The following is a 24,657-nucleotide window of genomic DNA, read 5'->3' on the forward strand; positions in this document are numbered from 1 at the left end:
ATTGTTCTCCAAACACACACACTTGCTGAACCCAAGTACAAACTACTACTACTGCAGGTAGTACAAGTACATGAAGTATCATGGATGTAATAACTGCCACTCACAGGGGCGCAGCAGACACAGTCCAGTCGAACCATTGTTGCTAGCTGCTAGCAGTGAGGTAAACAATGATGAGGAGCCGCCAACTGAATTCCTTCAGGTCTTCTCACCTGCTGACCTCCCTAGACGTTCTTCAGGTTGTGACCTCTACAAGTATCACGAGCGGCTCCACAGCAGGAGAACAAGAAGACTATGTCAGATGCTAAACAGGAAGGACTGCAGGGAACATGGAGTGTTCCAGGCTTGCCAAAAGCATAAGGACCTGAGGCAGTTATCAGAAACAGACCATTTTATTGGAGAATGTTCAGAGGCTCATGCTCCGACTCGGTGAGGGCCTATGTTCAGAACGGCCTTCAAGTCCAACGGCGAGTGGAGAACGTCTTCCGTCCAAAGCACTCCCCACGTTTCTCCTGAACCAGACTTGGAACCAGATGTCAGGAGGCAGCGAAAAAAGCTAATTTTTCCTGAGGCTGCAGAAACTACTGATTCCCCCTTGGGGCTGAGAGGTTCATGTATCCATTGGGTGTGAGGACGGAGCTGCATATGAGGGTAGAACAGTGTCCCATCGCCGTGGCAACACTGTCTTGGATATCTGCTGCCCATTGTTGACACGTTTCAGTAGTAGGACCTGGATCTCCATGAAGGAATCAGAGGAATGACCTCCAAGGGCCTATGCCCCCCCCCACCCCCCGTCAACCCCCTCATTAAAAAATTAAATACATAGCATTTTCCAAGCAGGTCCATGTTCATCGTGCAAGCGCTGGGTGTAAACTTGTCCGATGCAGTGGTGGTATCAGGGGATTCTCCTGTAATGCTCCTCAGCCTCCACTGGGTTTTTTATGGTGGAGGGGTGGGAGGTTACGGGAGAAGCATGTAGCTCTCAGCAATCTCCAGGATGTAGAGGTTAGACAGGCCTGACTGGTGCTCGATCTGGTGCGTTTCCAAGATGACCATACTGTGAACGAGATTTCAAAGAATTTCACACACGCACACTCAACCCAATCACCTTGAGAACCTGGAGACCCCACACAGAGAGAACCCAGCCACCATGTGTACCTGTCTGAGTGCACCAGCTTGTAGACCCTCCTGGGGTCGGTCAGCTCCTGCAGCACCTCACTGCCCCTTTGTGTCCTCCTCTGCCAGCCGTGACGCCAAACCGCCAGCAGCGTGTCATCAAGATACACTGTTGGACAGGTGGAGGTCGATGGTCAGGTGACACACACACCAAGAGTGCTCAAAAACGTAAGACCATTTATTTTACATAGAGTACAAAAAATGTATTATAGTATGACGATTCGAGCGAAAATACAATCGTCCTCAGATGCTTACCAAAATATGTTTAGCAAACATGTTATTGTGGCCACTTTTGGTTTGTGCCCTTTTTAAAGGGAATGATTATGATCATGGCCACAACAGTAATATTCAGCGCGTGTGTCACCTATAGAGTCCACGTCCAGAGAGAAGGAGGTCTCCTGCCCAAGTGACCTGCTGCTCTTCAGCTCCCCCTCCAGACTGACGATATGCACTGTCCCTGCGCCGGAGACACAACATGAAGTTAGAACACGGGGGCTCTCCTGGTCACTCACCACCTCAGAATCAGGTATGGACTTACTCTCCATGAGGACGAGTAGCGTGCTGTTGTCCAGCTGTTTGACCTGCACCACATCTGGACAGGGTTTCTCTGCACACACACACACACACACACACACAGTCGTTAGTCCTACAAAATGACAGACAAACGTTCAATTGTTCTGCTCATGGCCACCGGGGGGAGCACTCAGCGAGCTTTTGAAGGTGTTCTCTTTCTGTGTGTGTGTGCGCGCGTGTGGGTGGGGGGGGGAGTCCTCACCCAGGCCGGTTTGGGTGAACCAGGAAGTGTTGGAGTTGAGGTTGATGTACTCCACAGCCACAGGCAGGCCAGGTGCCGGTCCCCGGGACACCCCAATGCACACCAGGGGGTACTCCTGCTGGGGGTCCACTACCATCTGGAACACCCGCAGGGGGGTGGGAAGAGGGAAGTCGAAATGCTGCAAAATGAGTCAGCGGGTTAGGGTCTGCAGCCATCAGGGGGGATGCCCCTCCCAACGACAGACAAGAATCTCACCATTTACATTTCAAGAGTTAGTGACGTGTTCAAATGCATTTTCCTCCTCAGGAAATGAGAGACTCCTCCCCTAGAGATCTTTTCTATTCATCCAAAGGACATGCAGTGAATGCCCCCATCTACCCCTGCAGCCTTCTGTGGGGCCTACCTTGATGAGCATGAACTTGTGCAGTGGCTCATACCACTGCAGCAGCAACACGCTGGACTCCAGGGCGCAGCACAGGAACACACAGCCCTGCTGCACATTGGTCACTGGGGGACACACAGCAACACCCAGTCAGACTTCCTGACTGTGCAGGAAGTGCCATCAACCATTTCATAGTCATGCTGATCAGATGATTCTGTCTTTATTTTCATTCATCATTCATCCTTCCTATTATTTGTGTAGCCGCGGCGGCAGGTTGAACAAGTGGCACCTCTACCTTCTCCTTAGGGGGGCGCAGGGTCAACCACAGCATCCCCTACTGTTCAGGGAAACTCACAGTGATCTGAGTGTGTGTGTGTGTGTGTGTGTACGTGCTGAATGTCCAACTTGTTCTCAGCTAATTTCCTGCAAAGTCTCAGGTGATTCCTCCTCTAATTAGTCAATATTTTGCTAAAATCCAGGTAATCTGAGGACATTAGAAATTATGAACATATTATCATTTTTGTTATTTATTAATAAATGTTATTATTCTAAAATTAATACAGTTTATTACATAGCTGAGGGGCTAGCCGTTAGTGGGAGAGGCAATGTATTCATCAAACAGGTGTGGGAGGAGAGGAAACACACATACACACATACACAAAGACACACACAAACACACACATACACAAACACACACATACACAAACACACACATACACACACACACAGCAGCCATTGTGGATGAATTTGGATGTTCCTCTGTCTCACCAGCCGAGCAGGTCTTGCAGCCTTTGGTATCTGGGATCTTGCAAGTCACTACACACTTCCTGCAGGGAGAAAAAGGGGCGGTGGGGTCACTGAGGGCGTCCAGGAGCAGACAAGGAGCTCCGACCTCCCCGGTCCCAGTGCTGGCATACCGTGGCAGGAGGCGATGGGTGGCCAGGGCCATGGACCTGTGGTCCCGCTGGGCCTGCTCATACAGCTCCTTCAAAGAGTGGGAGTGGAGCTGCGATGATTTACCTGCAAACAAAGCAAGTGGTGAGGTGGGGGCTTCCTGAGTGTGACCCCAGGAACACCAGAGGACCACCCCTAATGGCCCCCAGTGACCCCCTGATGTGTGTGTGTGTCGGGGCTCTGTGCAGCCTTGTACACAGTGAGGATGCAACGGTGGCTAATGCTCAGCGGCTGGCTTGCTCCGGGCGTTAGCATTAGCTTTTAGGTTTGATTGTGAGGAGAGGATGAGGAGCTGTCAATCCCTTCATCCAGGGAGGGAGCCAATCCCAGATGTCACTGGGCTGGAAGGTGGGGTTTAAACACCTGTCAATCATCCAACCATTCCCCCTCACATTCACACCAATTAAGAGTTTTCAATGAAGCTGCTGATGCTTTTGGAATGTGGGAGGAGGGTGAAGAACCTGGGAAGAACTAAGGCAGGAAAACATGGAGAGAACCCAAGAAGATCTCTGGGCTGGAACCCACATTCCAATGTCCTAAGGTGAAGTTCAGGTACCTGAGATGGACATGAGGACGTTGTTGATGTTGTAGACCCATGTGCACTTCCCAGGATACAGCTGGAGGACACAGAGAAGGTGTGTAGCATGTGAGCGGCCAGCGGTTCCTTCAGAACCACCGGACTGTGACGGAGCCTCTGCTCCAGCAGGCGGAAAAGAACAAATTGTATAATTAGATGTATCTCCAGGTCCATCCTGGTTCCTACCAGCTCCATGGTGGCCTCTGAGCTGTGAAGGTTCAGGGTGTAGATCCCCTCCTCCGCCCCAAGGATCAGGTGCTGGTCTGGAGAGTGACAGGCCGGTTAGATGGCGCAGAAGCCTGATCAGCCCCGAGAAGCAAACAACCTGGCCCACGGTTCTTCTCACCTCTGGTGGCTGGGTTCTCCCAGGTGGTGGAACAGGTGATTTTGAGAGGGCAGCCTTGGAAGATCTTCTTAAAGTAGAGCTGGGTGAACAGAAGAGAGAATAACTGTGTAATAGCTACTGTGTAACAACTACAGTGTAAGCTCATAGCTTAGCTTGTTCACTGTTTTTGAGAGATGATGAATAAGATGGGTCAGAACCTGCGGAACCCCTCCACCCCCCACCCCCATCTCAGACACAGTGGGGAACCCTTGACTTGGTAACTCACAGGAGGCTTCTTCAGGATGTGGCCCATGCCGTCTGCAGCATCCTGACAATAGAAACAGGAAGTAGCGTTGAGGGTGGGGGGGGTGGGGGGTTGAGGTGGTGGCCCACCATCCTTACTCTTTGCTACCTCAAGGAGGCGCTGTGGAGCCACCTCCATTTGGCTGCATAGAGCACAGCATTCAACCAACAAGGCCCAGTGAGAACCTGAAACAGAAGCCCTGGTGCTCACCTTGGGTGGGGGCTGGCGCCGGCGGATGGCTTTGGGGGGGAGCTCTGGGGGGAGCAGGTCTGCTGGAAGGGGGGCCGAGCTGGTCACCGGGTCTGGACCACATGGAGACATGGACAAAAGATGGACGGAACGACGGCAGAAGCATCTTTTCAGTCAGGGGCTCTGGTTCACTGGAGGGTGTTTAACTTCGCATTCATTCATTCATTTATTTCTTCATTAACAGCTTGTCCTGGAGGAGGCGGAGCTTAACCTTGAGAGGTCAGCTGTCAATCATTGGACATTCACCCTCTAATTCACACCCACAAATAATTTTGTGTCGCCAGGGGAACGTCTGACTGCTGGACTGTGGGAGGAGGATTGAGAACATGGAGAGAACCCACCACATGCGGCTTTTACATTCATGTCGATTTTTATGTTTGTGTGTTTGTTTTTTTTTTGCTGTGCACAGAGAACGCTGGAGCGGCATGTGGTCGCACAAGTATAAAACACACAAACACATAATTCAACAACTTAAGAACCACATGCGGCACGGGATCCACAGGTTGGCCAGGCCTGCAGTAGGAGAACATTAGCAAGCTGATTTTTAGTCATTGAGCCCAGGGGGCTCAGAGAGTTCCCTGTGGAACCCTGCTCGTCAGCCTGGTTCTGCACCTCAAACAAAAATAGAAGAATGGATTGATTGTTGAGGAACCGCAGAGAGAATCTGGCTGACCAACACATCAGAGCAGGGAACCCTTCAGCTGTGAGCAGATGGTCCAGCCACTCTGGAAGCTTTTCATCCCATGGAAGGAGGGTTGGCAACTCACCGGAGTGTCTGGAGGCCTGTGGGCGGGGGGGCGGGCGGACGTGGGTCCCGCTGGATGTCCTGTAGAGATGGGTGGGGGCATCAAGTGTGCTCAACTTCCTGGTCCGATCGTCCTCCAGCGACGTGCTCTCCTCAGACCTCGTCCGGCCCTTGGGCTGCAGGAGCAAGAACACACTGAGAAATTCAAGAATCTTAAGATCTTGAATTTGTGTATCCGTCAATTGGTCTCCCTACCTTCGGGGGAAGAGGTGGTGGGAGCTCGTGGTCTGGCATCTTCAGCCTGTTGGCAGAGAAAGATCAGGGTTGAGAGTCTGTGTTAGCACACAGTCAGAGTGGGGGTGGGGGTCGTTCTTACTGGGGGGCCTGTATTGTCGGGCTGTAGGAGAGAGGCAGGACAACACAGCTTTATACCACTGATGGACCTTGAAAACGTTCAGGCACTCATTTGTCTACTTTGTCCTCACACATCCACATCGTCGTAGTCGTCATCGTCTGAGTCGGAGGCGTGCTGCCTGACGGACAGACGGAGGAGGGGTCACTAAAAATCCTGCACATGACGTATCTGTTGTGCTTTGTGGTCCGCTTACCTGGTTGTATGCTTGTTGGTGCCCGGAAAGTTGGTGAGAGGCCTGAGCTGCAGAGAAGAAAAGGAGGAGGAGGCCACTTCAGTTTGGTCATCATGGAGACATAGGGCAGCAAGGAGGGGAAATGTACACAAATAGTGCACCGAACATGTATCACTGTATATTTTTGCAGTATTTTGTGTTGTGAATGTAGAGCAGGCCTGGCCAACCTGTGGCTCCCGAGCCGCGTGCGGCTCTTAAGTGCATGTCGAATTTTGTGTTTGTGTGTTTTTTACTTGTGCAATCGCGTGTCGCATCCGGGATTCTCTGTGCACAGCAAAAAAAAACAAAAAACACACATATACAAAAATTGACATAAACGTGAGAGCCGCTTGTGGCTTGGGAGCCACAGGTTGGCCAGGCCTGATGTAGACGTTCCTCTTTTGGATTAAGGAGGATGTTAAATGTTTAGGAGAAAGTCACACTGAGATGGTTTGGACATGGCCAGAGGGGTAGAGAAGATGTGGGTTGAAGGATCCTGAGGTTAGAGGTCCAGAGGAAGACCAGAGAGAAGGTTTACGGATGGAGGGGAAGAAGACAGGAAGGTAGTTGATGTGGGAGAAGAGGGTTAGGGTTAGGGTTTGGCAGGTGATTGGCTGTGGATTACATGGAGGCAGATGATTGGTTGTGACCCCTGAAAAGCGCAGAGCAAAGGAAAAGAAGTCTTCAACATGGATTACATGGTTAGACCAACAGTGGCCTGCATAGACACAGACAGCTGTGATGCCACAAGAACAAGCAGAAGTAGAAGTAGAAGTAGAAGAACTCGACCTGCTGGTGTCCCCCGGGGGATTCCCCTGAGGCAGAAGGACAGAGGTTCTTTGTTTTAATTTTCAATACATCTGAACAGTTGGTCACTGTTACGTTCACTCTAGAGGCAGGAAGCTGCAGGGCAGATTTCCTATGAAAGCAGCAAGTGGTGCAGGTGTGAGGAGGAGCCCCAGGTTGCAGTGCCAACCAGTGCCTGAGACAATCTAAACCTCCTCCTGAAGCCTGCAGGGCCGATCGAAAGAGCTCACCATGCCACCGCGCGGCTCCTTCTTGCAGCTCCTCTGGGTGTAGATGTGTTCCACTGCAGAACAAAAAATCTCAGTAATGTCCCATCAGGGTTCTCAGGATTACAGAGCAAGGAATCTTTTTTTCTTACTGATGTCAGAGTTGGTCCTCTCGGCCTGGGGGTGTCTGCTGATGGACTGGATCCTCCTCAGAGAGCCCGACATCGGCATCTTCAATCCACAGGGAGTGGAGGTCAGTCGTGAAAATTTGGATCAGGTCGACCAAAATAAAATCAAGCAATTCTGCGACGTAGTCCTGACCTCCAGCTCATCGTCCTCTGACACCAGGCAGGACTTGAGTTTCTCAGGGTGATGGAACTTCTCCAGAAGGTCCATGGTCAGGTTCTGGCTAAGGCCTTGCTGGGTCAAAAACATGTTCTGCAGAGACCAGAGGAGAAACAGAAGGGTAGGGGAGTCAGAGGGTCCAATGGGAGTCAGAGGATCTGAGTGGATAAGCTGTCAATCATAGACTTGCAAACATTCACCATCTCATTCACAACTGCCGAAAATTCAGTCTTTAATGAACCTGCGACTGAACCTGGAGATAGTGTAGGTGGACAGGAGATAGGAGATCTTGAATGGTAGACCCTAGTCAACCACTGGATTCTGCCCAGGATGGTGACAGTGCTGCACCACCGGGCTGCAAGGGGAGATTCTCCCAAGGACATTCCTGCTCACTCATGCTAATCTAGTCCCCAAGGTTGTTTCTTCCATCATCAGAGATATCTTTAAAATAACAGAACTCAGGTAGAGAACTCCAAACCTAAAACCTCCCTATCTGGAGAAGAACCCTGAATAGTAGGTTGCTGCAGAACATTTTGTACTTTCATTTACCCCCTTCAACTACCTTCTACTCGTCCTCACAAACTTCACTCAATGCAGTTCAGGAACATTTCTTAGAGAACTCGTCCAGAACTGAAGCGAAGGCCATTTACCGAGAGCATCTTGGAGGCGCTGGGTCTCCTCTTGGGATTCCTCACCAGCATAGCCTTAACAAAGTTGTAGAACATGGATGACCTGCAGGGGGTAGGTGGATCGAGGAGGGGAGATGTATACAAGTAGTGCACCAAACCTATAGCACTGTGTATTTTGCAGTATTTTGTGAAGTACTTCAACATGTTTTGACCTTTGGTGGCCTGCACAGACCTGTACAGGCCTGGGATGTGTGTGTGTATGTTCGTGTGTGTGTGTGTGTGTGTGTGTGTGTGTGTGTGTGTGTGTGGAGTGGGCGGTATATACCATTTGGCCTTGTTCTTCAGTTTAGGCGGCTGGTATCCACTCTTCGACATGAGAACCAGGACCCTGAAAGAGAAAACAGACAGCCATTTCCGCAATCAGTTGTGCACACTCGTCAACTTTGCGCGATCGTGATTGCACTTCCTGTTTCCTCCAAGAAGTCCAGGAAGTGTTTTGTAACTGGACGTTTCTGGAGTGTTGATGTGGTTACCAGGTGTTAACCAGATGGTAACTCAGCAGTCATCGGGTGTTCATGAGACTTTAGACTCCATCTGATCCGACCAATTAGATACCTGAGTGGGTGCATGTCGAACATGGGGGGCTGCAGCTCGGCAAGCTCGATGGCAGTGATTCCAACCGACCAGATGTCGCACAGCTCGTTGTAGCCCCCTTTGATCTCCACAGCCGCCACCTCCGGTGCCATCCTGAGGATGGGAGAGGAACACCAGCAGGTAAGGCTCGAGGGGGGCGGGGCTAAAAGGCTGTGTTGGCCTTTGACCGGAAGGTGTGGGCAGCAGCAGAGGCTCACCAGTATGGTGTCCCAATGAAGGACATCCGGCGGGCGAGGGTCGCCGTGATCTGAGCCGAGATCCCGAAATCAGCTGCAAAAGGCGGGACACAAATGAACTGCTGAAGCAGGGAATACAGCATACATAGTACATTAAACAGAAACAACATCATGGCCATGCAGCCATGATGCTGTACGACAAATGACGAAAAGACAGGAGGGAGAGCTGGAGGTCGCAGACATTAAGCTAAGGTTCTCTTTTGGAGTGACGAGGATGGATAGGATCAGGAATGAGTCTATCAGAGGACCGGCACATGTTGGATGTTTTGGAGAGAAGGTCAGAGAAGCCAGACTGAGATGGTTCAGTCATGTACAGAGGAGGGATTGTGAATACATTGGTGGATAGATGCTGGAATTAGAGCTGCCAGGCAGGAGGTCTCGAGGAAGACAAAAAAGAAGATTTATGGGCGTAGTGAGAGAGAATATGAAGTTAGTTGGCGGGAGAGAAGAGGATACAGAGAATAGGGTTAGATGGAGAAGTTTGATTCGGTGTGGTGACCCCTGAAGGGAAAAGGCAAAAGGAGAAGATGAAGAAATTATTATTTATCATTATTAGATGGTGCCTAGCTTTGATACATGGCAGTACCGTGTGTGTGTGTATTGCAGAGGTCTGTGTATTAATTCATTCATCATCTGTGCAGGGTCGGGGCTGGGGTCAATTACAGGTGACACTGGAGCAGGAGGCAGGGCTTATCTTGGACAGGTCAGCTGTCAGTCGCCCAACCATTCACCCTCTTTTTCACACCTGTGGCTAATTTAGAGTCTCCAGTGAACCTGCTGACTGTTTCTAGACTTGGTGTGGAGAACATAGAGAGAACCCAGTGGAATATGAAGAACTCCAGAGTAAGTCCTGATGTCTATCCATAAATTGACCCGTTCAGAATGCTGAGCAGTTTTGTTTGGTCCATCCACCCCCACCTCGTCCCCAAGGGGAAAAGCCCCACCTACCCAGCTTCACCTTGCCCTGGTCATTGAGGAGGATGTTTCCACCCTGGAGGCAGAAAGCAAAGCAAGGAGTCAGGAGGTGGAGGAGGTGAGGGGTGGAGGACACAAGGGGGAGCAGGGCTCAAAATCACAACCGATAAATAAGTACCTTAATGTCTCTGTGGATTTTCTTCTGTGTGTGCAAGTAGTCCAGGCCCTGGGCGCACACACACACACACACACACACACACACACACACACACACAGATAAGAAACACATATGGCCTGGACGCTCCTTGCTGCAGTGGACGGAGCTTACCTGCAGCATCTCTCGACAGACGTAGGCAATCTGTGGCTCAGACAGTGGGCCAGTAACTGCGGGACACAACACACAGACAAAAACCGGCTTCCTGGTCACCGCGGTCACGTGACCAGGTGTGATCAGTACTACCATATACAAGTATTCCACGCATCACACGAGGGAAAGTACATCTAGGGGCTTGAAGGGTCACTTCCTGGTCGTGGCACGTCTTGAACACCTGACAGCGATTGATGGTCCTCCATCCAAGGGTAGATTCTCCAGGAGGTGCAAATTAGCTAAGCTTTTCAGCTCATGTTTGTCTTATTGTCACCCATCCAACCTCCCACCGCCAACCCGACCCTCCCTCACCGCTGTAGATGTCCTGCAGTGATCCTCCTCCACAGAACTCCATACAGATCCACAAGCTGTTGGACCTGCAAAACCAGAACCTTCCTGTGTTTCGGATCAAAGGATAGCAGTGTGTGTGTGTGTGTTGGGGGCGGGGGCTTACTGTATGTAGCTGCCATAATAAGCCACTATGTTGGGATGTTTGCAGCTCTTCACAATGAGGATTTCCTGCTGGATGATGGCGAAGTCATCCTCTGTGAATCATCATTATAATCATCATCGTCATCCTCCTCCTCCTCGTCATCATCGCAGCTCAGTGAGGTGGTGTCTTGTGACCTTCTTACCTGGTTCCATCTTGACGATTTTAAGGGCTGCGAGTTCTCCATTCTGCTTGCTCCGGGCCTGAGGACACACACACAGACACAGAGCACTCAGGACAGGAAGACCTTTTCCACGGAGGATCTGACAGCAGGTCCAGGAAGGTACTCTGTCAGCTGAACTTAAAGACATAAGCTGAGTTCCAGGAGGTCAAACATCGCTAGGAACCCCACAGAAACACCCCCCCACCCCTCGTGCTGCATTCAATGTCACTCAGAGAGGTCAGAGGTAAAGCATGGGCCTAAAACATGGAGGCCGTGGCTGCACAGCACCCCAGGGGAATAGCAGCAGCAGGACCATTCGAAATCAGGTGGCGATCCCCTCCCAACTCGTTGGTTCTCCTTCAGGGGAGCTGCCTGAAGCTGGTTCACAGGATCAAACACATGACCCAGATAATTCCCGGAACACCGAGTGACTCCACGGCCAGGTGGTCCCCAATGTTCTAAGCCACTTGTCCCCCAACAGATTGAGCCCTCAAGCTGCTACCAGGAGCTTCATCTAAAAGTCAGTCATTGCCTTATTTTATGCAGAAACACACACACACACACCAAAACCGCCTCAGACTGATATACTTTCACTTCTCCATTTGGGGAGAAGGGGTGTTGTGCCGCCCCCCGCAGGTGCAGCAGCTGCAGCAGCTGCAGCAGCTGCAAGGTGAAGCTGCTGCCTGCTCCTCCAGCACGTCTGAAACCTGCTGAGGAACCAGAACTCTGAGTCGGAGCTTCCAGAGAAGGTCTGAGGCAGAGTAACTTCTCCGCTTCAAGTTGGTGGCGATCTTTGTGGTGCGTTCAAGTGTTGGCTTTTCCAGGACATGTGTGTCCAGACGAAGACAGACATTAAGAGACCTTGAAGGTAGCAGGATCTGACAAATCACAGAGCTCGGTAACATACACTCCACTAAACCAACCGCTGAAGCTAATGTGGCTAACAGCTAGCTCGGATTGAAACCGGACAACAAGCGGAAACACATTCAACAGCTACGGGTGCTATCGTAGCGGAAGCCTGCCAACAGTGCAAGCTGCGAACAGCAGCATCAATATGTAGTCCAATTAGCACACTTGAAGATCAAATTCAACTAATTGATATTTCCTGGTGCCAAATGGTGGAGGACATAACGTATGATGGGCGCAGTGCAGCTAAATGAGGCCTGCCCATCTGGTGACACCACCGTGGTAATTACATGTTATTCCACGAGTAACATGAGATGTAGTGTAAACAAACAGGTAGAACCAGCTTCTTTTTGAAGCACAGTGACATTGACAAGACGAAGAAATGCGGCCCAGGTGCATGCCGTCTTGCGGGTGACACTTCTTGATTCAGACAAAGACATAAATGGAGGAATAGGGGTGGGGGAAGCCCAGCCCCATTAACCATGTCTTCCTTTCTGGCTGCATTGGTGCTTGAAGCATTTGCATCAAGTTTCTCAGGAAATTAACAGAGGAAGAATCAGCCGAGAGGATACAATTCTGTTGCCAACCCCCCCCCCCCCACACACACACACACGCACACAACCTGAACCTCCTCAAGATCTGACCTCCCCCTGGACCTGAACCTCCCCAGGACCTGATCCCCCCACCAAGGAAGCTGTCAATCATCCTTTACCCCCCATTCCCCAGGACTGAGGCCACAATGGCTTTTTTCAGATGTTATCATACTTGTATCTACCATAAACACCTGGAGCCAATCACAGCTGACACTGGGCCAAGGGGCAGGGCTTCACCTGGACAGGTCAGCTGCTAACCACCCTACCATTCACCCTGTCATTCACAGGTGAAATGACATCACTTTGTGATGGCGGTCTCCTCGTTTGGAGAGAAGATGGAAGCTGACTAAACCTTTGGCATACAAGCTTTGGCCTACAAGGTCAACCCCCCCCCCCCAAGTCAGGAGTTCAGATGTTCTTCCCTTTCTGGTTCTTTTAAAAACTCCTCCCTGAACCTGCAGGAGCAGAGGAGGACCTGTTTGAGGATATGGGGAGAAGGAGCTTCCTGGTTACAAGAGAACAGGAGGGGGGGGGGGCACGATACCAGAGGAGATAGATATATAGGAGAACATGATCCTCATAAAATCAACTCAGCAGCAATCAGATTACTCTGTGTGTGTGTGTGTGTGTGTGTGTGTGTGTGTGTGTGTGTGTGTGTGTCTGTGTGGGCGTGCGTGGGTGTGATCTCCAGCTGGGGTTCCTGTCCTACAGAGGAGGGAAAGCTTCATCGGTGGGGGTTCTAACCTTGAAAACTTCTCCGTAGGTTCCTCCTCCAACCCTCAGCAGAACCTCGAAGTCCTCCAGAGGGTTCCTGGTGGAGATGTCCAGGGCCGCCCTGTCCTGGAGATCCATTCTTTGGATGTGCCTCCTCAGACCTCCTCCGAACAAAACATGCCTTGCATGCTGGCCGGCCTCCTCATCCAAAGCAGAAGAAGACTGTCAGAGAGCTCTGACCCGTGTCAGAGAGCATGTGGTGTGTCTGTGTGTGAGATGGCTGTGAAACGACACACACAAGCACCTTCCTGTTTCTGTTTGTCGCTCCTCCTCCTGCCTCTCACACGCTTCTCTCTGCTCATTTGAATAATCCAACTTGTGCTTCCTGTCTTCCTCGTGCGTGCACCTCTGTGTGTGTGTGTATGTGTGTGTGTGTGTGTGTTTGTGTGCGTGTGTATGGTATTTGGTCGCTCTGCAAGCCGCTCATTTTTGGAACTCCCTGCTAGCTTCCTGCTCTGAGACACTCATCTGCAGCCGAGGCCAATTTATATTGGGCTGTTCTTACATATGAACCACGTGCACGTTTTCTTCTCACGCTCCTCACCTCCAAGGCCATGGAACCATCTCCAGAAGACCCTCTGCAGACCCATGACATGAGGTTTGGCTGCAGGCTGAGCGTGCACAGGAGGTGGTGTAGGTGTTTGACTATGACTACTACTACTGCTCCTACTACTAGCAGTAGCACTTGATGGGGCAGTTGGGTCCTAGAAGGTAAAGCTGGTCTCACCATTGACTTGTACACCTTTCCCTTCATTCTGGCCGATAGTCTCCTATCACACAGTACCTCTGACACTTTTCTGCACCCATTCCATCCAGCGTGAACCTGTCTCTTCACCTCTTTTCCACACTCTCCGTTGCGCTGGACTGTTGACCTGAAATCACCTGAAATCCTCTCCCTGTAGCCTCACTGTTCCACCCGACTTCCTGTTATTCACAGGAAGATATTCTGTCTTACTGCGACTAACTTTCATTCTTCTCCTTTCCAGCCCATACCTCTACCGCTCTAAATATTTCTCTATCTGTTTTCTGCTCTCACTACAGACTTCCTCATAGAATACCAGATCTCCTCTCTTGGCACCCTGTCATATCCTTTTTCTAGGTCTACAAAAACACAATGCAGCTCCCTCTGGCCTTCTCTGTACATCTCTATTAACATTCTCAAAGCAAATACTGCATCTGTAGTACTCTTTCTAGGCATGAAGCGATACTGCTGTTCACAAATGCTGACTTCTGCTCTCAGTCTAGTTTCTACTACTCTTTCCCATAACTTCATTGCATGGCTCATCAACTCGATAGTTGCAACTCTGCACATCCCCTTTATTCTTAAAAATAGGCACCATCACACTTCGTTTCCAGACGATACACCAAGTACTCACCTATCCATCTCCCTGATAACACTAACTGTTGTCCAATCATCTAGAACCTCTCCCTGACCACCAAGAGCCTTTCTGAACTCCTCCCTGTAAACCATTCAACCCTCCTCCCTTTTCAGCTTCGACCACTTAGTCCTCTGCTCTGCCTTTGTTCTCTTGATCTTCCTTGTCACCAGTCATTCTACAAACCACCAGCCTATGCTGTCCGGCTAAATGCTCACCTACAACTACTTTGCAGTCACTGATCTCTTTCAGGTTACCTCATCTATACAAGATATAGTCTACCTGCATGCTCCTACCTCTGCTCTTATAAGTTACCCTATGTTCCTGTTTTTTTCTGGAAAAAGGTGTTCACAACAGCCATTTCCATCCTTTTTGCAAAATCCACCATCTGTCCCTCTGCATTCCTACCCTAATACCAAATCTGCCCATCACTTCTTCATCCCCTCTATTGCCTTCACCAACATGCTTTTGGTGCATTACTACATTCTCATCTCTGGGGATATTCTGCATCACTTCATCTAACTCATTACAGAACTTCTCCTTCTCTTCGAACTCACATCCCACCTGCGGGGTATAGCCACTAACAACATTAAACATCACACCTTCAATTTCCAATTTCGGACTCATACGTCCATCTGACATTCTTTTCACCTCCAGAACATTCCTAACAAACTCCTCTTTCAAGATAACTCCTACTCCATTTCTCTTCTTCTCAGTACCATGATAGTACAACTTAAAGCCTGCTCCTAAGCTTCTGGCCTTTCTACCTTTCCACCTGATCTCCTGGACACACAGTATATCAACTTTTCTCCTCTGCATCATGTCGACCAACTCTCTACCTTTTCCTCTTGCCTTCCTACCTCTGTCTCTGCTTCCTAACACACCATCCTCCTCTCCTTCTTTGACCTACAGTAGCCCTGTTTCCATTGGTTCCCTGTAGGTCATCGGTACCTGTGGCGGCCCTCGTTTACCAGGACTCCAACTGATTCGGTATGATCTGGTTATTATAGTTGATTCACATCTTTGATTTGGGCAAAAGTTTTATGCCGGATGCCCTTCCTGACGCAACCCTCTGCATTTATCCAGGCTTGGGACCGGCTCAGGGAGACACTGCTCTGCGTCCCCCCGTGGCTGGCTTGGGGAGACACCGACGGGTCCCGCCCTGAGGCTGCATTACTTGGAGAACATTACTACTACTACTACTAATATTGATAACAATAGTTATAACTGCTGTTATGATTATAATAAATTATATATTTATATAAATACTTTGTATAATAAGGAGGCAGGGATCAGTTAAGGCAAGAATCAAACAGAAAGACAGTGTTTAATCCTTCTTTCATTCTTCATCACATGACTTTCAGTTGTCCTCTTCAGCTTATTTCCACAGCGTGGGCCGTGCACACCCACCCCGGATTTTCTTTTGACGCACAACACTGAGCAGCAAACCACAAGCAACTGCTTCTGCTGAGCCGTGACTGCGAAGGGGGTGGGGCAGGGGGGTGGAGTGGGGTTAGGAGAACATTTCACCTAGCAAACATGTCACAGCCGCTTCTCAGACAGAAACACGCAGCTGTCCTTCATGAACTGCAGCCTCCCAAACATCAGCAGCTGGGTATTTCACAGAAAACAACAGTTAAACTGTCCTCCAGCGGCCAGACAGAGAACTACACCACATTTTCATCATCTGGTGCAATAAACCTTGTTTTGAAATTTGGTAGTTATTACCCAACTCTCCTTCCCTCCTATGGCTCTTTTAGAAATATGGAAAAAAGTTATGCAACTCCATTGGCGGAGATGAACTGAACAAACATCTCCAGAAAAGAATCTCCTCCGCTTACTAAATGTAAGAGGTCTGAAGTATCACTCTGAGCTTGTGTATTCTATTTACTCTTGAGATAAGTGCCACAGTCGGAGGTGTTTTGGAGACTCCGGAACTTCGGAGGATCCAGACGTTCTCCCATCTAACTTCTTGTATTTCTTTTCCTTTTAGCTGCTCCCTTCAGGAGGCCCCATCATGTTCCTCCATCTAAACCTCTCCTCTCACACCAACTTTCTGGCTGTCCTCTTCCCCTCAAACCATAAAGCTCCTCTAGGTCTTCCTTCAGGCCTCCTGCCTGGCAGCTCCAACCTCAAATTCTCACTCTCTGTTTGTTTGAGCCGACAAACATCCCGTCCAAACTAATCAGACCCAGAAAAACTTAATTGAACCAGAGTTCTGCAGAGATGGCGGCGGAGATAGAATCCAGCCCGGACCAAAATCATAAACAAATCTCGCTGAATTAATTAAAACAAACCACATACTGTGGGACCAGTACTTGGTGTGTCATCTGGAAGGAAAATAGATAAGGAGACTTGGTGGTGGAATGAGGAAGGGCAGGAGTATATACAGAGAAAGTGGTTAGCAAAGAAGTGGGATACTGAGAGGACTGAAGAGGACAGACAGGAGTTCAGGGAGATGCAACGACAGGGAAAGATAGAGGTAGCAAAGGCAAAACAAAGGGCGTACGATGACTTGTATGCTCAGTTGGATAGTAAGGACGGTGAGAATGATCCATACAGGTTGGCGAAACAGAGAGATAAAGATGGAAAGGACATACAAGTCCGGGTGATTAAGGATAGAGAGGGAAATGTATTGACAGATGCTAGAAGAGTGATGGGAAGATGGAAAGAGTACTTTGAAGAGCTGATGAATGTGGAAAATGAAAGAGAGGCAAGGGTAGAAGAGGTGACTATTGTAGACCACGAAGTAGCACAAATTAGTAAAAGCAAAGTGAGGAAGGCATTGAAGAGGATGAAGAGTGGAAAAGCAGTTGGTCCTGATTATATACCTGTGGAGGTGTGGAAATGTCTAGGAGAGGCAGCGGTAGATTTTCTGACTAGATTATTCAACAGGATCTTAGAGAGTGAGAAGATGCCTGAAGAATGGAGACAAAGTGTGATGGTGCCTATTTTTAAGAATAAGGGGGATGTGCAGAATTGTGGCAACTATGGAGGGATAAAGTTGATGAGTCATACAATGAAGTTATGTGAAAGAGTTGTGGAAACTAGACTGAGAGCAGAAATCAGCATTTGCGAACAGCAGTATGGCTTCATGCCTAGAGAGAACTACAGCTGCAGTATTTGCGCTGATAATGCTAATAGAAAAGTACAGAGAAGGCCAGAGGGAGCTGAATTGTGTTTTTGTAGACCTAGAAAAAAACATATAACAGGGTGCCAAGAGAGGAGCTCTGGTATTGTATGAGGGAGTCTGGAGTAGCAGAGAAGTATGTTAAACTGGTGCAGGACATGTATGCTAGCTGTGAGACATTGGTACGGTGTGCTGTAGGGGTAACAGAGAAGTTCAGGGTGGAGGTGGGACTCCATCAGGGATCAGCTCTGAGCCCCTTCTTGTTTGCAATGGTGATGGACAGGCTGACAGATGAGGTTAGACAGGAATCCCCATGGACCATGATGTTTGCGGATGACATTGTGATCTGTAGTGAGAGCAGACAACAGGTAGAGGAAAATCTACGATGAGGCTACAGGGAGTGGAGATCAAGAAGCTGGAGGATTTCAGGTACTTGGGGTCAACAGTCCAGAGCAACAGAGAGTGTGGAAAAAAGGTGAGGAGACGGGTCCAAGCAGGTTGGAATGGGTGGAGAAAAGTGTCAGGGGTACTATGTGATAGAAGACTATCAGCCAGAATAAAAGGAAAGGTGTACAAGACAGTGGTGAGACCAGCGATGCTGTATGGCCTAGAAACTGTTATAATGACCGAAAGACAGCAGGCAGAACTAGAGGTTGCAGAGATGAAGATGTTGAGGTTCTCTTTGGGAGTGACGAGGATGGATAGGATCAGGAATGAGTCTATCAGAGGAACAGCACATGTTAGATGTTTTGGAGAGGAGGCATAGAGAATATACTGTATTGGTAGACGGATGCTGGAATTGGAGCCGCCAGGCAAGAGGTCTTGAGGAAGACCAAAGAGAAGATTTATGGACGTGGTGAGAGAGGATATGAAGGTAGTTGGTGTGAAAGAGGAGGATACAGAGAATAGGGTTAGATGGAGAAAGTTGATTCGCTGTGGCGACCCCTGAAGGGAAAAGCCGAAAGAAGAAGAACAAGAAGGGAGTAGCGGGGAGGTAGAGAACAGGATAGAAACAATGTCGTAACAAGCAGCAGATGGCGTATTGATAACGTCTGCTGGTTGGTCTCTCTAAATGATACGGATTGTCTTCTACTCTGACCAAAATATTGCATCCCTAGCGGAAAATTCTTGAATTGTATTTAATTAAAAACAATTAAATCCTTGTCTTTTATCAATTTTTTCACGTTAAAATTATCCAGTGGGCCTGATCGAACCTCCTTGCGGACCGCTTCCGGCCAGTGGGCTGTATGTTTGACACCCCTGCTCTGAGAAGCTCTAAGTCCCGCCCACTCATTGAGACTGCCCTGGTAGACGTCCAATCGCATGGCTCCGTCCGCAATGAACTCAGGGGTCACGCTGAACTCCTAGGGGTCACAGGAAGTATCTGTATTAGTACTTCCAGTGTAGTCATACTCGAATTCATCCAACCAGTATGGGTCACCTGTCACTCACACATCCATTCACCCACTCATTTGCGGCGATGCCATGGTGATGTCAACGGCTGCGTCATCTGCGGGTGAGCGCATTACCTCGAGCAACAACCTGTGACGTCACACTGTGACAGTAAAACGGCGGGTACATTAGCTACGGCTTGAGGGACTTAACAAAAAGAAAATGCCTTTTTTTTGTAAAGGGAAAAAAACCTCTTTTATTTTCTTGCATCTAAGGATGAAAACATTGTTTTTTGGACTAAACAATGGCAAGACAAAGCTATTTTTAGTTATGTACTTCAAGGTCAAGGCCAGTTTATTTCACATTTGGCAGATGAGCAAGGTCACCGGCTGATCGTCGGCATAAGCATCGACAATTTTAAATTCATTTTAATCAACATGCACAGGTACAAAAACATTAGAGAAATCAAAAGACTATTAGAACAAATAACTGCACACTTAGAAGATCTTCAATTTTCTCACCCAACTGACAATATAATAATAGGCGGGGATTTCAATCTGGTCCAGGATGAATTTTTTGATGCATATCCTTCTAAATACCCTTCAAGTCATCCTAATCCTGTATTTTAATGACTTCTGTCACAAGATGAATTTGATTGATGCATGGAGACATATTGATCCAGCAGTTCTTCAATACATTTGGTTCAATCCAAATCATAATTTAAAATACAGAAATGACCACTGCTTAATATCAAACCATCTGATTAGCTACAAAATGAGCTCTAGCACATTGGCATCTTCACAAATATACCATTGTGTTATTTATCTAGTAATTGCATCCAAAACAAGAAGAACTTCATTAAACAATTACTGGAAATTCAATCAGAATTTGCTGAAAAAACAATGAATATTCTCAAAACATTAGATCTTTGGTTAAAGAAATGAAGTCCCCTGAAGAACTTGCATCTCCGGTCAAACAATGGGAGTTCCTAAAATATAAAATTTGCCAATACTCTTTCTCCTTTAGCACAAAACTTAGCAGAGAAAAACTGCATATTTTTGTGGTTTAGAAAAAAGATGACAAGAGCAAAATAGCATCAAATCTCTTTTGATTAACAACAAGGAAATTACAGATGACACAATAATATTGTCTGGAATTTTAATTCTATAGCCACCTTTACAGTTCTAAGTTCTCAAAAAATGACTGTGATCCCTTTTCTGACAGATATTGGTCAGTATATCCCCAAAATAAACAACAACTACAAGCAAACCTATGATAAACATCTGACCATTGCCCCACTTCTCAGGGTAAATAAGAGGACAACTTTATCAGGTTTTCTTGGAAATCTTTGAAACTGGAACACTCCTAACGACATTGAGTTCCATAAACAAATCTTACTGTACTGGAAAATGATACATGTACACAACTACTCACCACACTGTACAATAATATGGAATAATAGATATGTGCCGCATTATAATAAATTTCTATTCTACATTCTACAGGGAATGGTTTGAGAAAGGTATATGGTTCCTGAAGTTCGTGAAGCTACGTAACACACTACCCTGAGAATTTGTATTCTTTACCAAAAATATAATGACGCACATACCACAATTACCCTCATTATCACTCAACGGAATTTCAATTCTGGACAGAAAATGCAGTAACTCTTTTATAAGAAAATGTTTACAGAGAATCTATTCCCTGGACATCAAAACAAAAATAATATTTTAAATGAATTTCATAAGGAATTGATGGTCACACTGTGAACTATGTATCTCACTCAGCCTTTTGTACCAAGACAAAAGAGATGTGCTTCAAAATTATGAATGACATCTACCCATGTAAGGAATCATTGAGGTTACGCTTAAATAATGAAGATAATATTTGTACATGTTGTGAACATGATATTGACACCCCATACCATTTTTTTTTTCGTGTGAAAAAGTACAAGGCTTCTGGGCAAAAACTCAAAAATGGATCAAAGACAAATATCCATCGTCATGGATTTCATTCTCAAGAGATGACAAAACCTTTGTTTTACTTTTAGGAAACAAAAGAGATGAACTCTGTGTCAATGTTATTTTAGGTCTGGCCAAGTTCTTCATACACAAAAACAGAATGCAAAAATGTTCCCCCAATTTTACCTTATTTAAAACGGTTTTGAATTGTATGAAAAAATCTTTAAACTTATGGAAAAATTCCAATACCCAAAAATATTTATGAATGACATTTCTTTAGATCCATTTAGCTAAAACCAGACTGCATTCCCCTTGCCGCTTTTTTTTATTTCTAAAATTAAACACTTCTCACAGGCCTTAGATCTCGTTTACTCTTACAGTCAATTGATGGTATATAAAATAAGTGTCCGTATGTTTCCTCATGCAGTTGTGTCATTGATGTTCGATTTAATTTTGCTATGTATGTTTGTTTGTTTATGTTTTGTTTGTTTATACTGTAGCGAGTGACGAATGGTAGGGTTTATGTTGATGCTTGTTTTCTGTGTGATTTGGGAGTTTTATGGATGTGGTTTGGGGTGCAAGGATTTCTTTTTTACCTGGAATTGAGCGGGAACAGTTAGTTCTGTAGCAGGCCTGAGTGGCGGGGCTGTGACCAACAACAGCTATTGCTTATTATACGGACGTTTCACCGTCAACTTGATGTTCTCCCAGACTAAAACGCTACAATACTTTATATGTTCGATAAAGATTAAAAAAATAATTGACGCTAGAGGATAACGTGTGATACCATATGCTCCCCACTGAAGGAAGTAAAAATAAATAGAACTACAATCTCGACTCCGGTGCCCCGGTGATGTGCTAGGTGCTTTCGAGAGGCTTTTGTAAACCGAGTTGCTTCTTTAGAAACATTGCCACAGGATGCAAAAGAGTGCGCAGGCGCGCTTGTGTAGTTATTGATTTTCCCCAGTACTTCCGGTTCACGCTCCTTCCATTTCCGCTCTCTCCTACTTCCACCGGTGCTTTCCTTACCTCTACGGCTCCACGTGTGGATTTTAGTCGTCCTTCTTCCCCGAGGCCACCGAGACGCGATGTCGTCGTCCTTCGAACAGATGCGGGCGAACGTTGCGAAGCTCCTGCGGGGAATCGACCGGTACGGAGTGGTCGCGGAGCTCGCTAGCGTCCCGCTAGCATGTATGCTAACGTCGCTAAAGCGCCGGCTGGACCCATCCCGCGGCCGCTTGCTCCGCCCCGGCTGTCCGTGCCTGACGCCACCGTCGATTTCACGATTAAACACGGATTTCGCAGTTATTTGCGTTAAACTTTGAAAATTGATTTTGAGCGCTGTTAGGGCACGGCTCGTCCGATCACAGCTGATGAAGTAGGCTTAGTAGAAGTTTTAAGCACACTGCTAAGCATCACCAGCACTGCTAGTTCTACAATACTCTAGTTGCTAATGTTCGTTCTTACTACCTTCGTCAAGTTGTAGAAGAACTTAAGACTTGCTCCTCCTTGGTTCTGGAGGAACAGCTGAAGTTTTTGAGTCCAGTTCTCCTGGTTCTGGACCCATCAGCAAGCATCATGTAGTCACGGTTTCAGATCATGTGATAGTGTGAGAGAGATGAGCATGGAATTGTTAAAATGAGTGTTTAGATGTTTCATAAATAACCACCTCCACCTTCTAGTTATAACCCGGAGAACCTGGCCACGCTGGAGCGCTACGTGGAGACGCAAGCCAGAGAGAACACCTATGACCTGGAGGCCAACCTTGCCGTTCTCAAACTGTAAGCTCCCGCCTCAAACGTGGGTGAACACAGATAGGACCATTCAATCGTCTCCATGCCGACATGCTCATGGAGGAGACCGCTCTCCCCCCCCCCCCCTTGCAGGTACCAGTTCAACCCAGCTTACTTCCAGACCAACGTGACATCCCAGATTCTCCTGAAGGCCCTGACCAACCTGCCACACACAGACTTCACCCTCTGCAAGTGTATGATTGACCAGACACACGTATCTTTCTGGTGCAATTCATCTTCCTCTGCCTGATGAAGATGCATCATCTCTGAAGGCCCTCTATGGTCTAGAACCCAGTTCACACATGCTACATTCATTCACTCATCATAACACGCTTCACCCTGCTCACAGGAGCCAGTCACAGCTGGGGCTAGGGTAAGGGGGTGGGGCTTAACATTGGGGGCTTCAGCTGTCAATCATCCAACCACTCACCCTCTCGTTCACACCTACGGACACATTTGATATTGTTTGGTCTTCAATGAGCCTGCAGACTTTTGTTGGACTGAGGGTTGAAGATCAAACAGAAAACCAGGAGACTCCAGACATAGAACCCAGAATTGTCATGTTCTCTGGGAGGTGCAGTGGAACCTGTTGGGAACTTGCTCCATGGTGTTTACCTGGAGGGAGGTTAAGGTTCTGCAGTCAGAAACATCTGGGGGGGGGGGGGGGGGGCTGGCTGAAGTACCCTGTGCTGTCCTGTTGGGGGGGGGGGGGTGAACTTCTCATAGTTGGTGGGGGGCGGATTTCCTTGACTACTGTGCGGCAGCAAGAGGAACGCCCCATCAGGCAGATCCTGTACCTGGGGAACCTTCTGGAGACTTGCCACTTCCAGAGCTTCTGGGTACGAAACACACACACACACACACACTGGTGCTCAAAGACAGTCTGTCATGAGAATGTTCTCTGATTAACTAGCAGAGGGTTCCTTCCCTGATAGATTAATAGTCAATGCAGGAGTGAGCCACTAGCTAAGGCGAGCTGTAACACCCGTCGGGTTTATGATCTCAATTAATACTCGAAACTGCCCTCTGACCTTGGTCCTCCCCTGACAGACCAGCCTGGAGGAGAACCGAGAGCTCATCGACGGCATCACCGGCTTTGAGGACTCTGTACGAAAGTGTGAGTATGGTGGGTGGGGCCTGTCGGGAGCGGGGCTTGGCATGTCGTCGGTTAACCTTGGTTTGTCTCATCCCGCCTGCCAGTCATCTGCCATGTGGTGGGCATCACCTACCAGACCATCGACCACCGCCTGCTGGCAGAGATGCTTGGAGACCCCCTGGGTGAGCGCCCCTCCACCCCCCAATCTGATGGATTAACAAAGATGCTACTTCTGTTAAGTGTCCTTTGCCCCCCCCCCCCCCCCACACACACACACACACACACGCACAGACACACAGGTGAAGGTGTGGATGAATAAGTATGGCTGGACAGAGAACGAGGAGGGCCAGATCTTCATCTACAGCCAGGAGGAGAGCGTGAAGCCCAAGAACATTGTGGAGAAGATTGACTTTGAGAGTGAGTTGGTTCCCCTGGTGGGGGAGGGTTCTCCTCCCGCCACTGGAAATACTGACGCCTCTATCCTTCTTCCCCCCATTCCAGGTGTATCCAGCATCATGGCCACGTCTCAGTGAGACACACACACACACAATCCTGCCATATCCAAGAAGTTGTTTGTTTTGATAACCACCCTCTCAATAAATAAATATAATTTATCACTTCCTGTTCCGCCTGGGTTCTTCACAAGTTCCTCGGCGTTCTGGGTTTACGAACGTCGGCCTCGGACGCCCTGTGGGAGGGGCAGGCTCATGTGCA

At 48.2% G+C, this 24,657-nt stretch overlaps 2 protein-coding genes across 3 annotated transcripts; one reads left to right on the forward strand and one right to left on the reverse strand.

Moving 5' to 3' along the window:
* Nucleotides 1-786: 786 nt before the first annotated feature.
* On the reverse strand, nt 787-13,475 carry map4k1 (mitogen-activated protein kinase kinase kinase kinase 1). The gene is made up of 32 exons (XM_086177421.1): nt 13,166-13,475; nt 10,905-10,962; nt 10,724-10,814; nt 10,582-10,646; nt 10,231-10,286; nt 10,081-10,128; nt 9,936-9,978; nt 8,949-9,021; nt 8,713-8,844; nt 8,423-8,485; nt 8,119-8,200; nt 7,445-7,561; nt 7,276-7,354; nt 7,148-7,200; nt 6,093-6,139; nt 5,970-6,017; nt 5,861-5,881; nt 5,740-5,785; nt 5,507-5,660; nt 4,701-4,792; nt 4,473-4,514; nt 4,208-4,286; nt 4,048-4,124; nt 3,841-3,901; nt 3,248-3,350; nt 3,099-3,157; nt 2,352-2,455; nt 1,949-2,126; nt 1,712-1,780; nt 1,538-1,630; nt 1,156-1,282; nt 787-1,054 (listed from the first exon to the last, which is right to left on the reverse strand). Exons 1-32 carry the CDS (start codon nt 13,271-13,273, stop codon nt 958-960), a joined length of 2,565 nt encoding a protein of 854 aa, XP_086033547.1. The 5' UTR covers nt 13,274-13,475; the 3' UTR covers nt 787-957.
* An 8,563-nt stretch (nt 13,476-22,038) lies between these two features.
* On the forward strand, nt 22,039-24,560 carry eif3k (eukaryotic translation initiation factor 3, subunit K). 2 transcript variants are annotated; one of them, XM_086139244.1, is made up of 8 exons: nt 22,039-22,204; nt 22,737-22,835; nt 22,941-23,061; nt 23,609-23,686; nt 23,898-23,964; nt 24,048-24,125; nt 24,235-24,360; nt 24,445-24,560. In XM_086139244.1, the coding sequence occupies exons 1-8, from the start codon at nt 22,143-22,145 to the stop codon at nt 24,474-24,476; spliced, it is 663 nt and encodes a 220-aa protein (XP_085995370.1). In that variant the 5' UTR covers nt 22,039-22,142; the 3' UTR covers nt 24,477-24,560. The 2 variants fall into 2 exon arrangements, with proteins under 2 accessions (XP_085995370.1, XP_085995379.1); XM_086139253.1 differs by having other exon boundaries at nt 23,612-23,686.
* The last annotated feature ends 97 nt before the right edge of the window (nt 24,561-24,657 follow it).

Source organism: Fistularia commersonii, chromosome 3 (assembly GCF_037954325.1).
Source record: "Fistularia commersonii isolate RoL2024-O1a breed Wild chromosome 3, RoL_Fcom_v1.0, whole genome shotgun sequence".
Taxonomy (NCBI): Eukaryota; Metazoa; Chordata; class Actinopteri; order Syngnathiformes; family Fistulariidae; genus Fistularia; species Fistularia commersonii.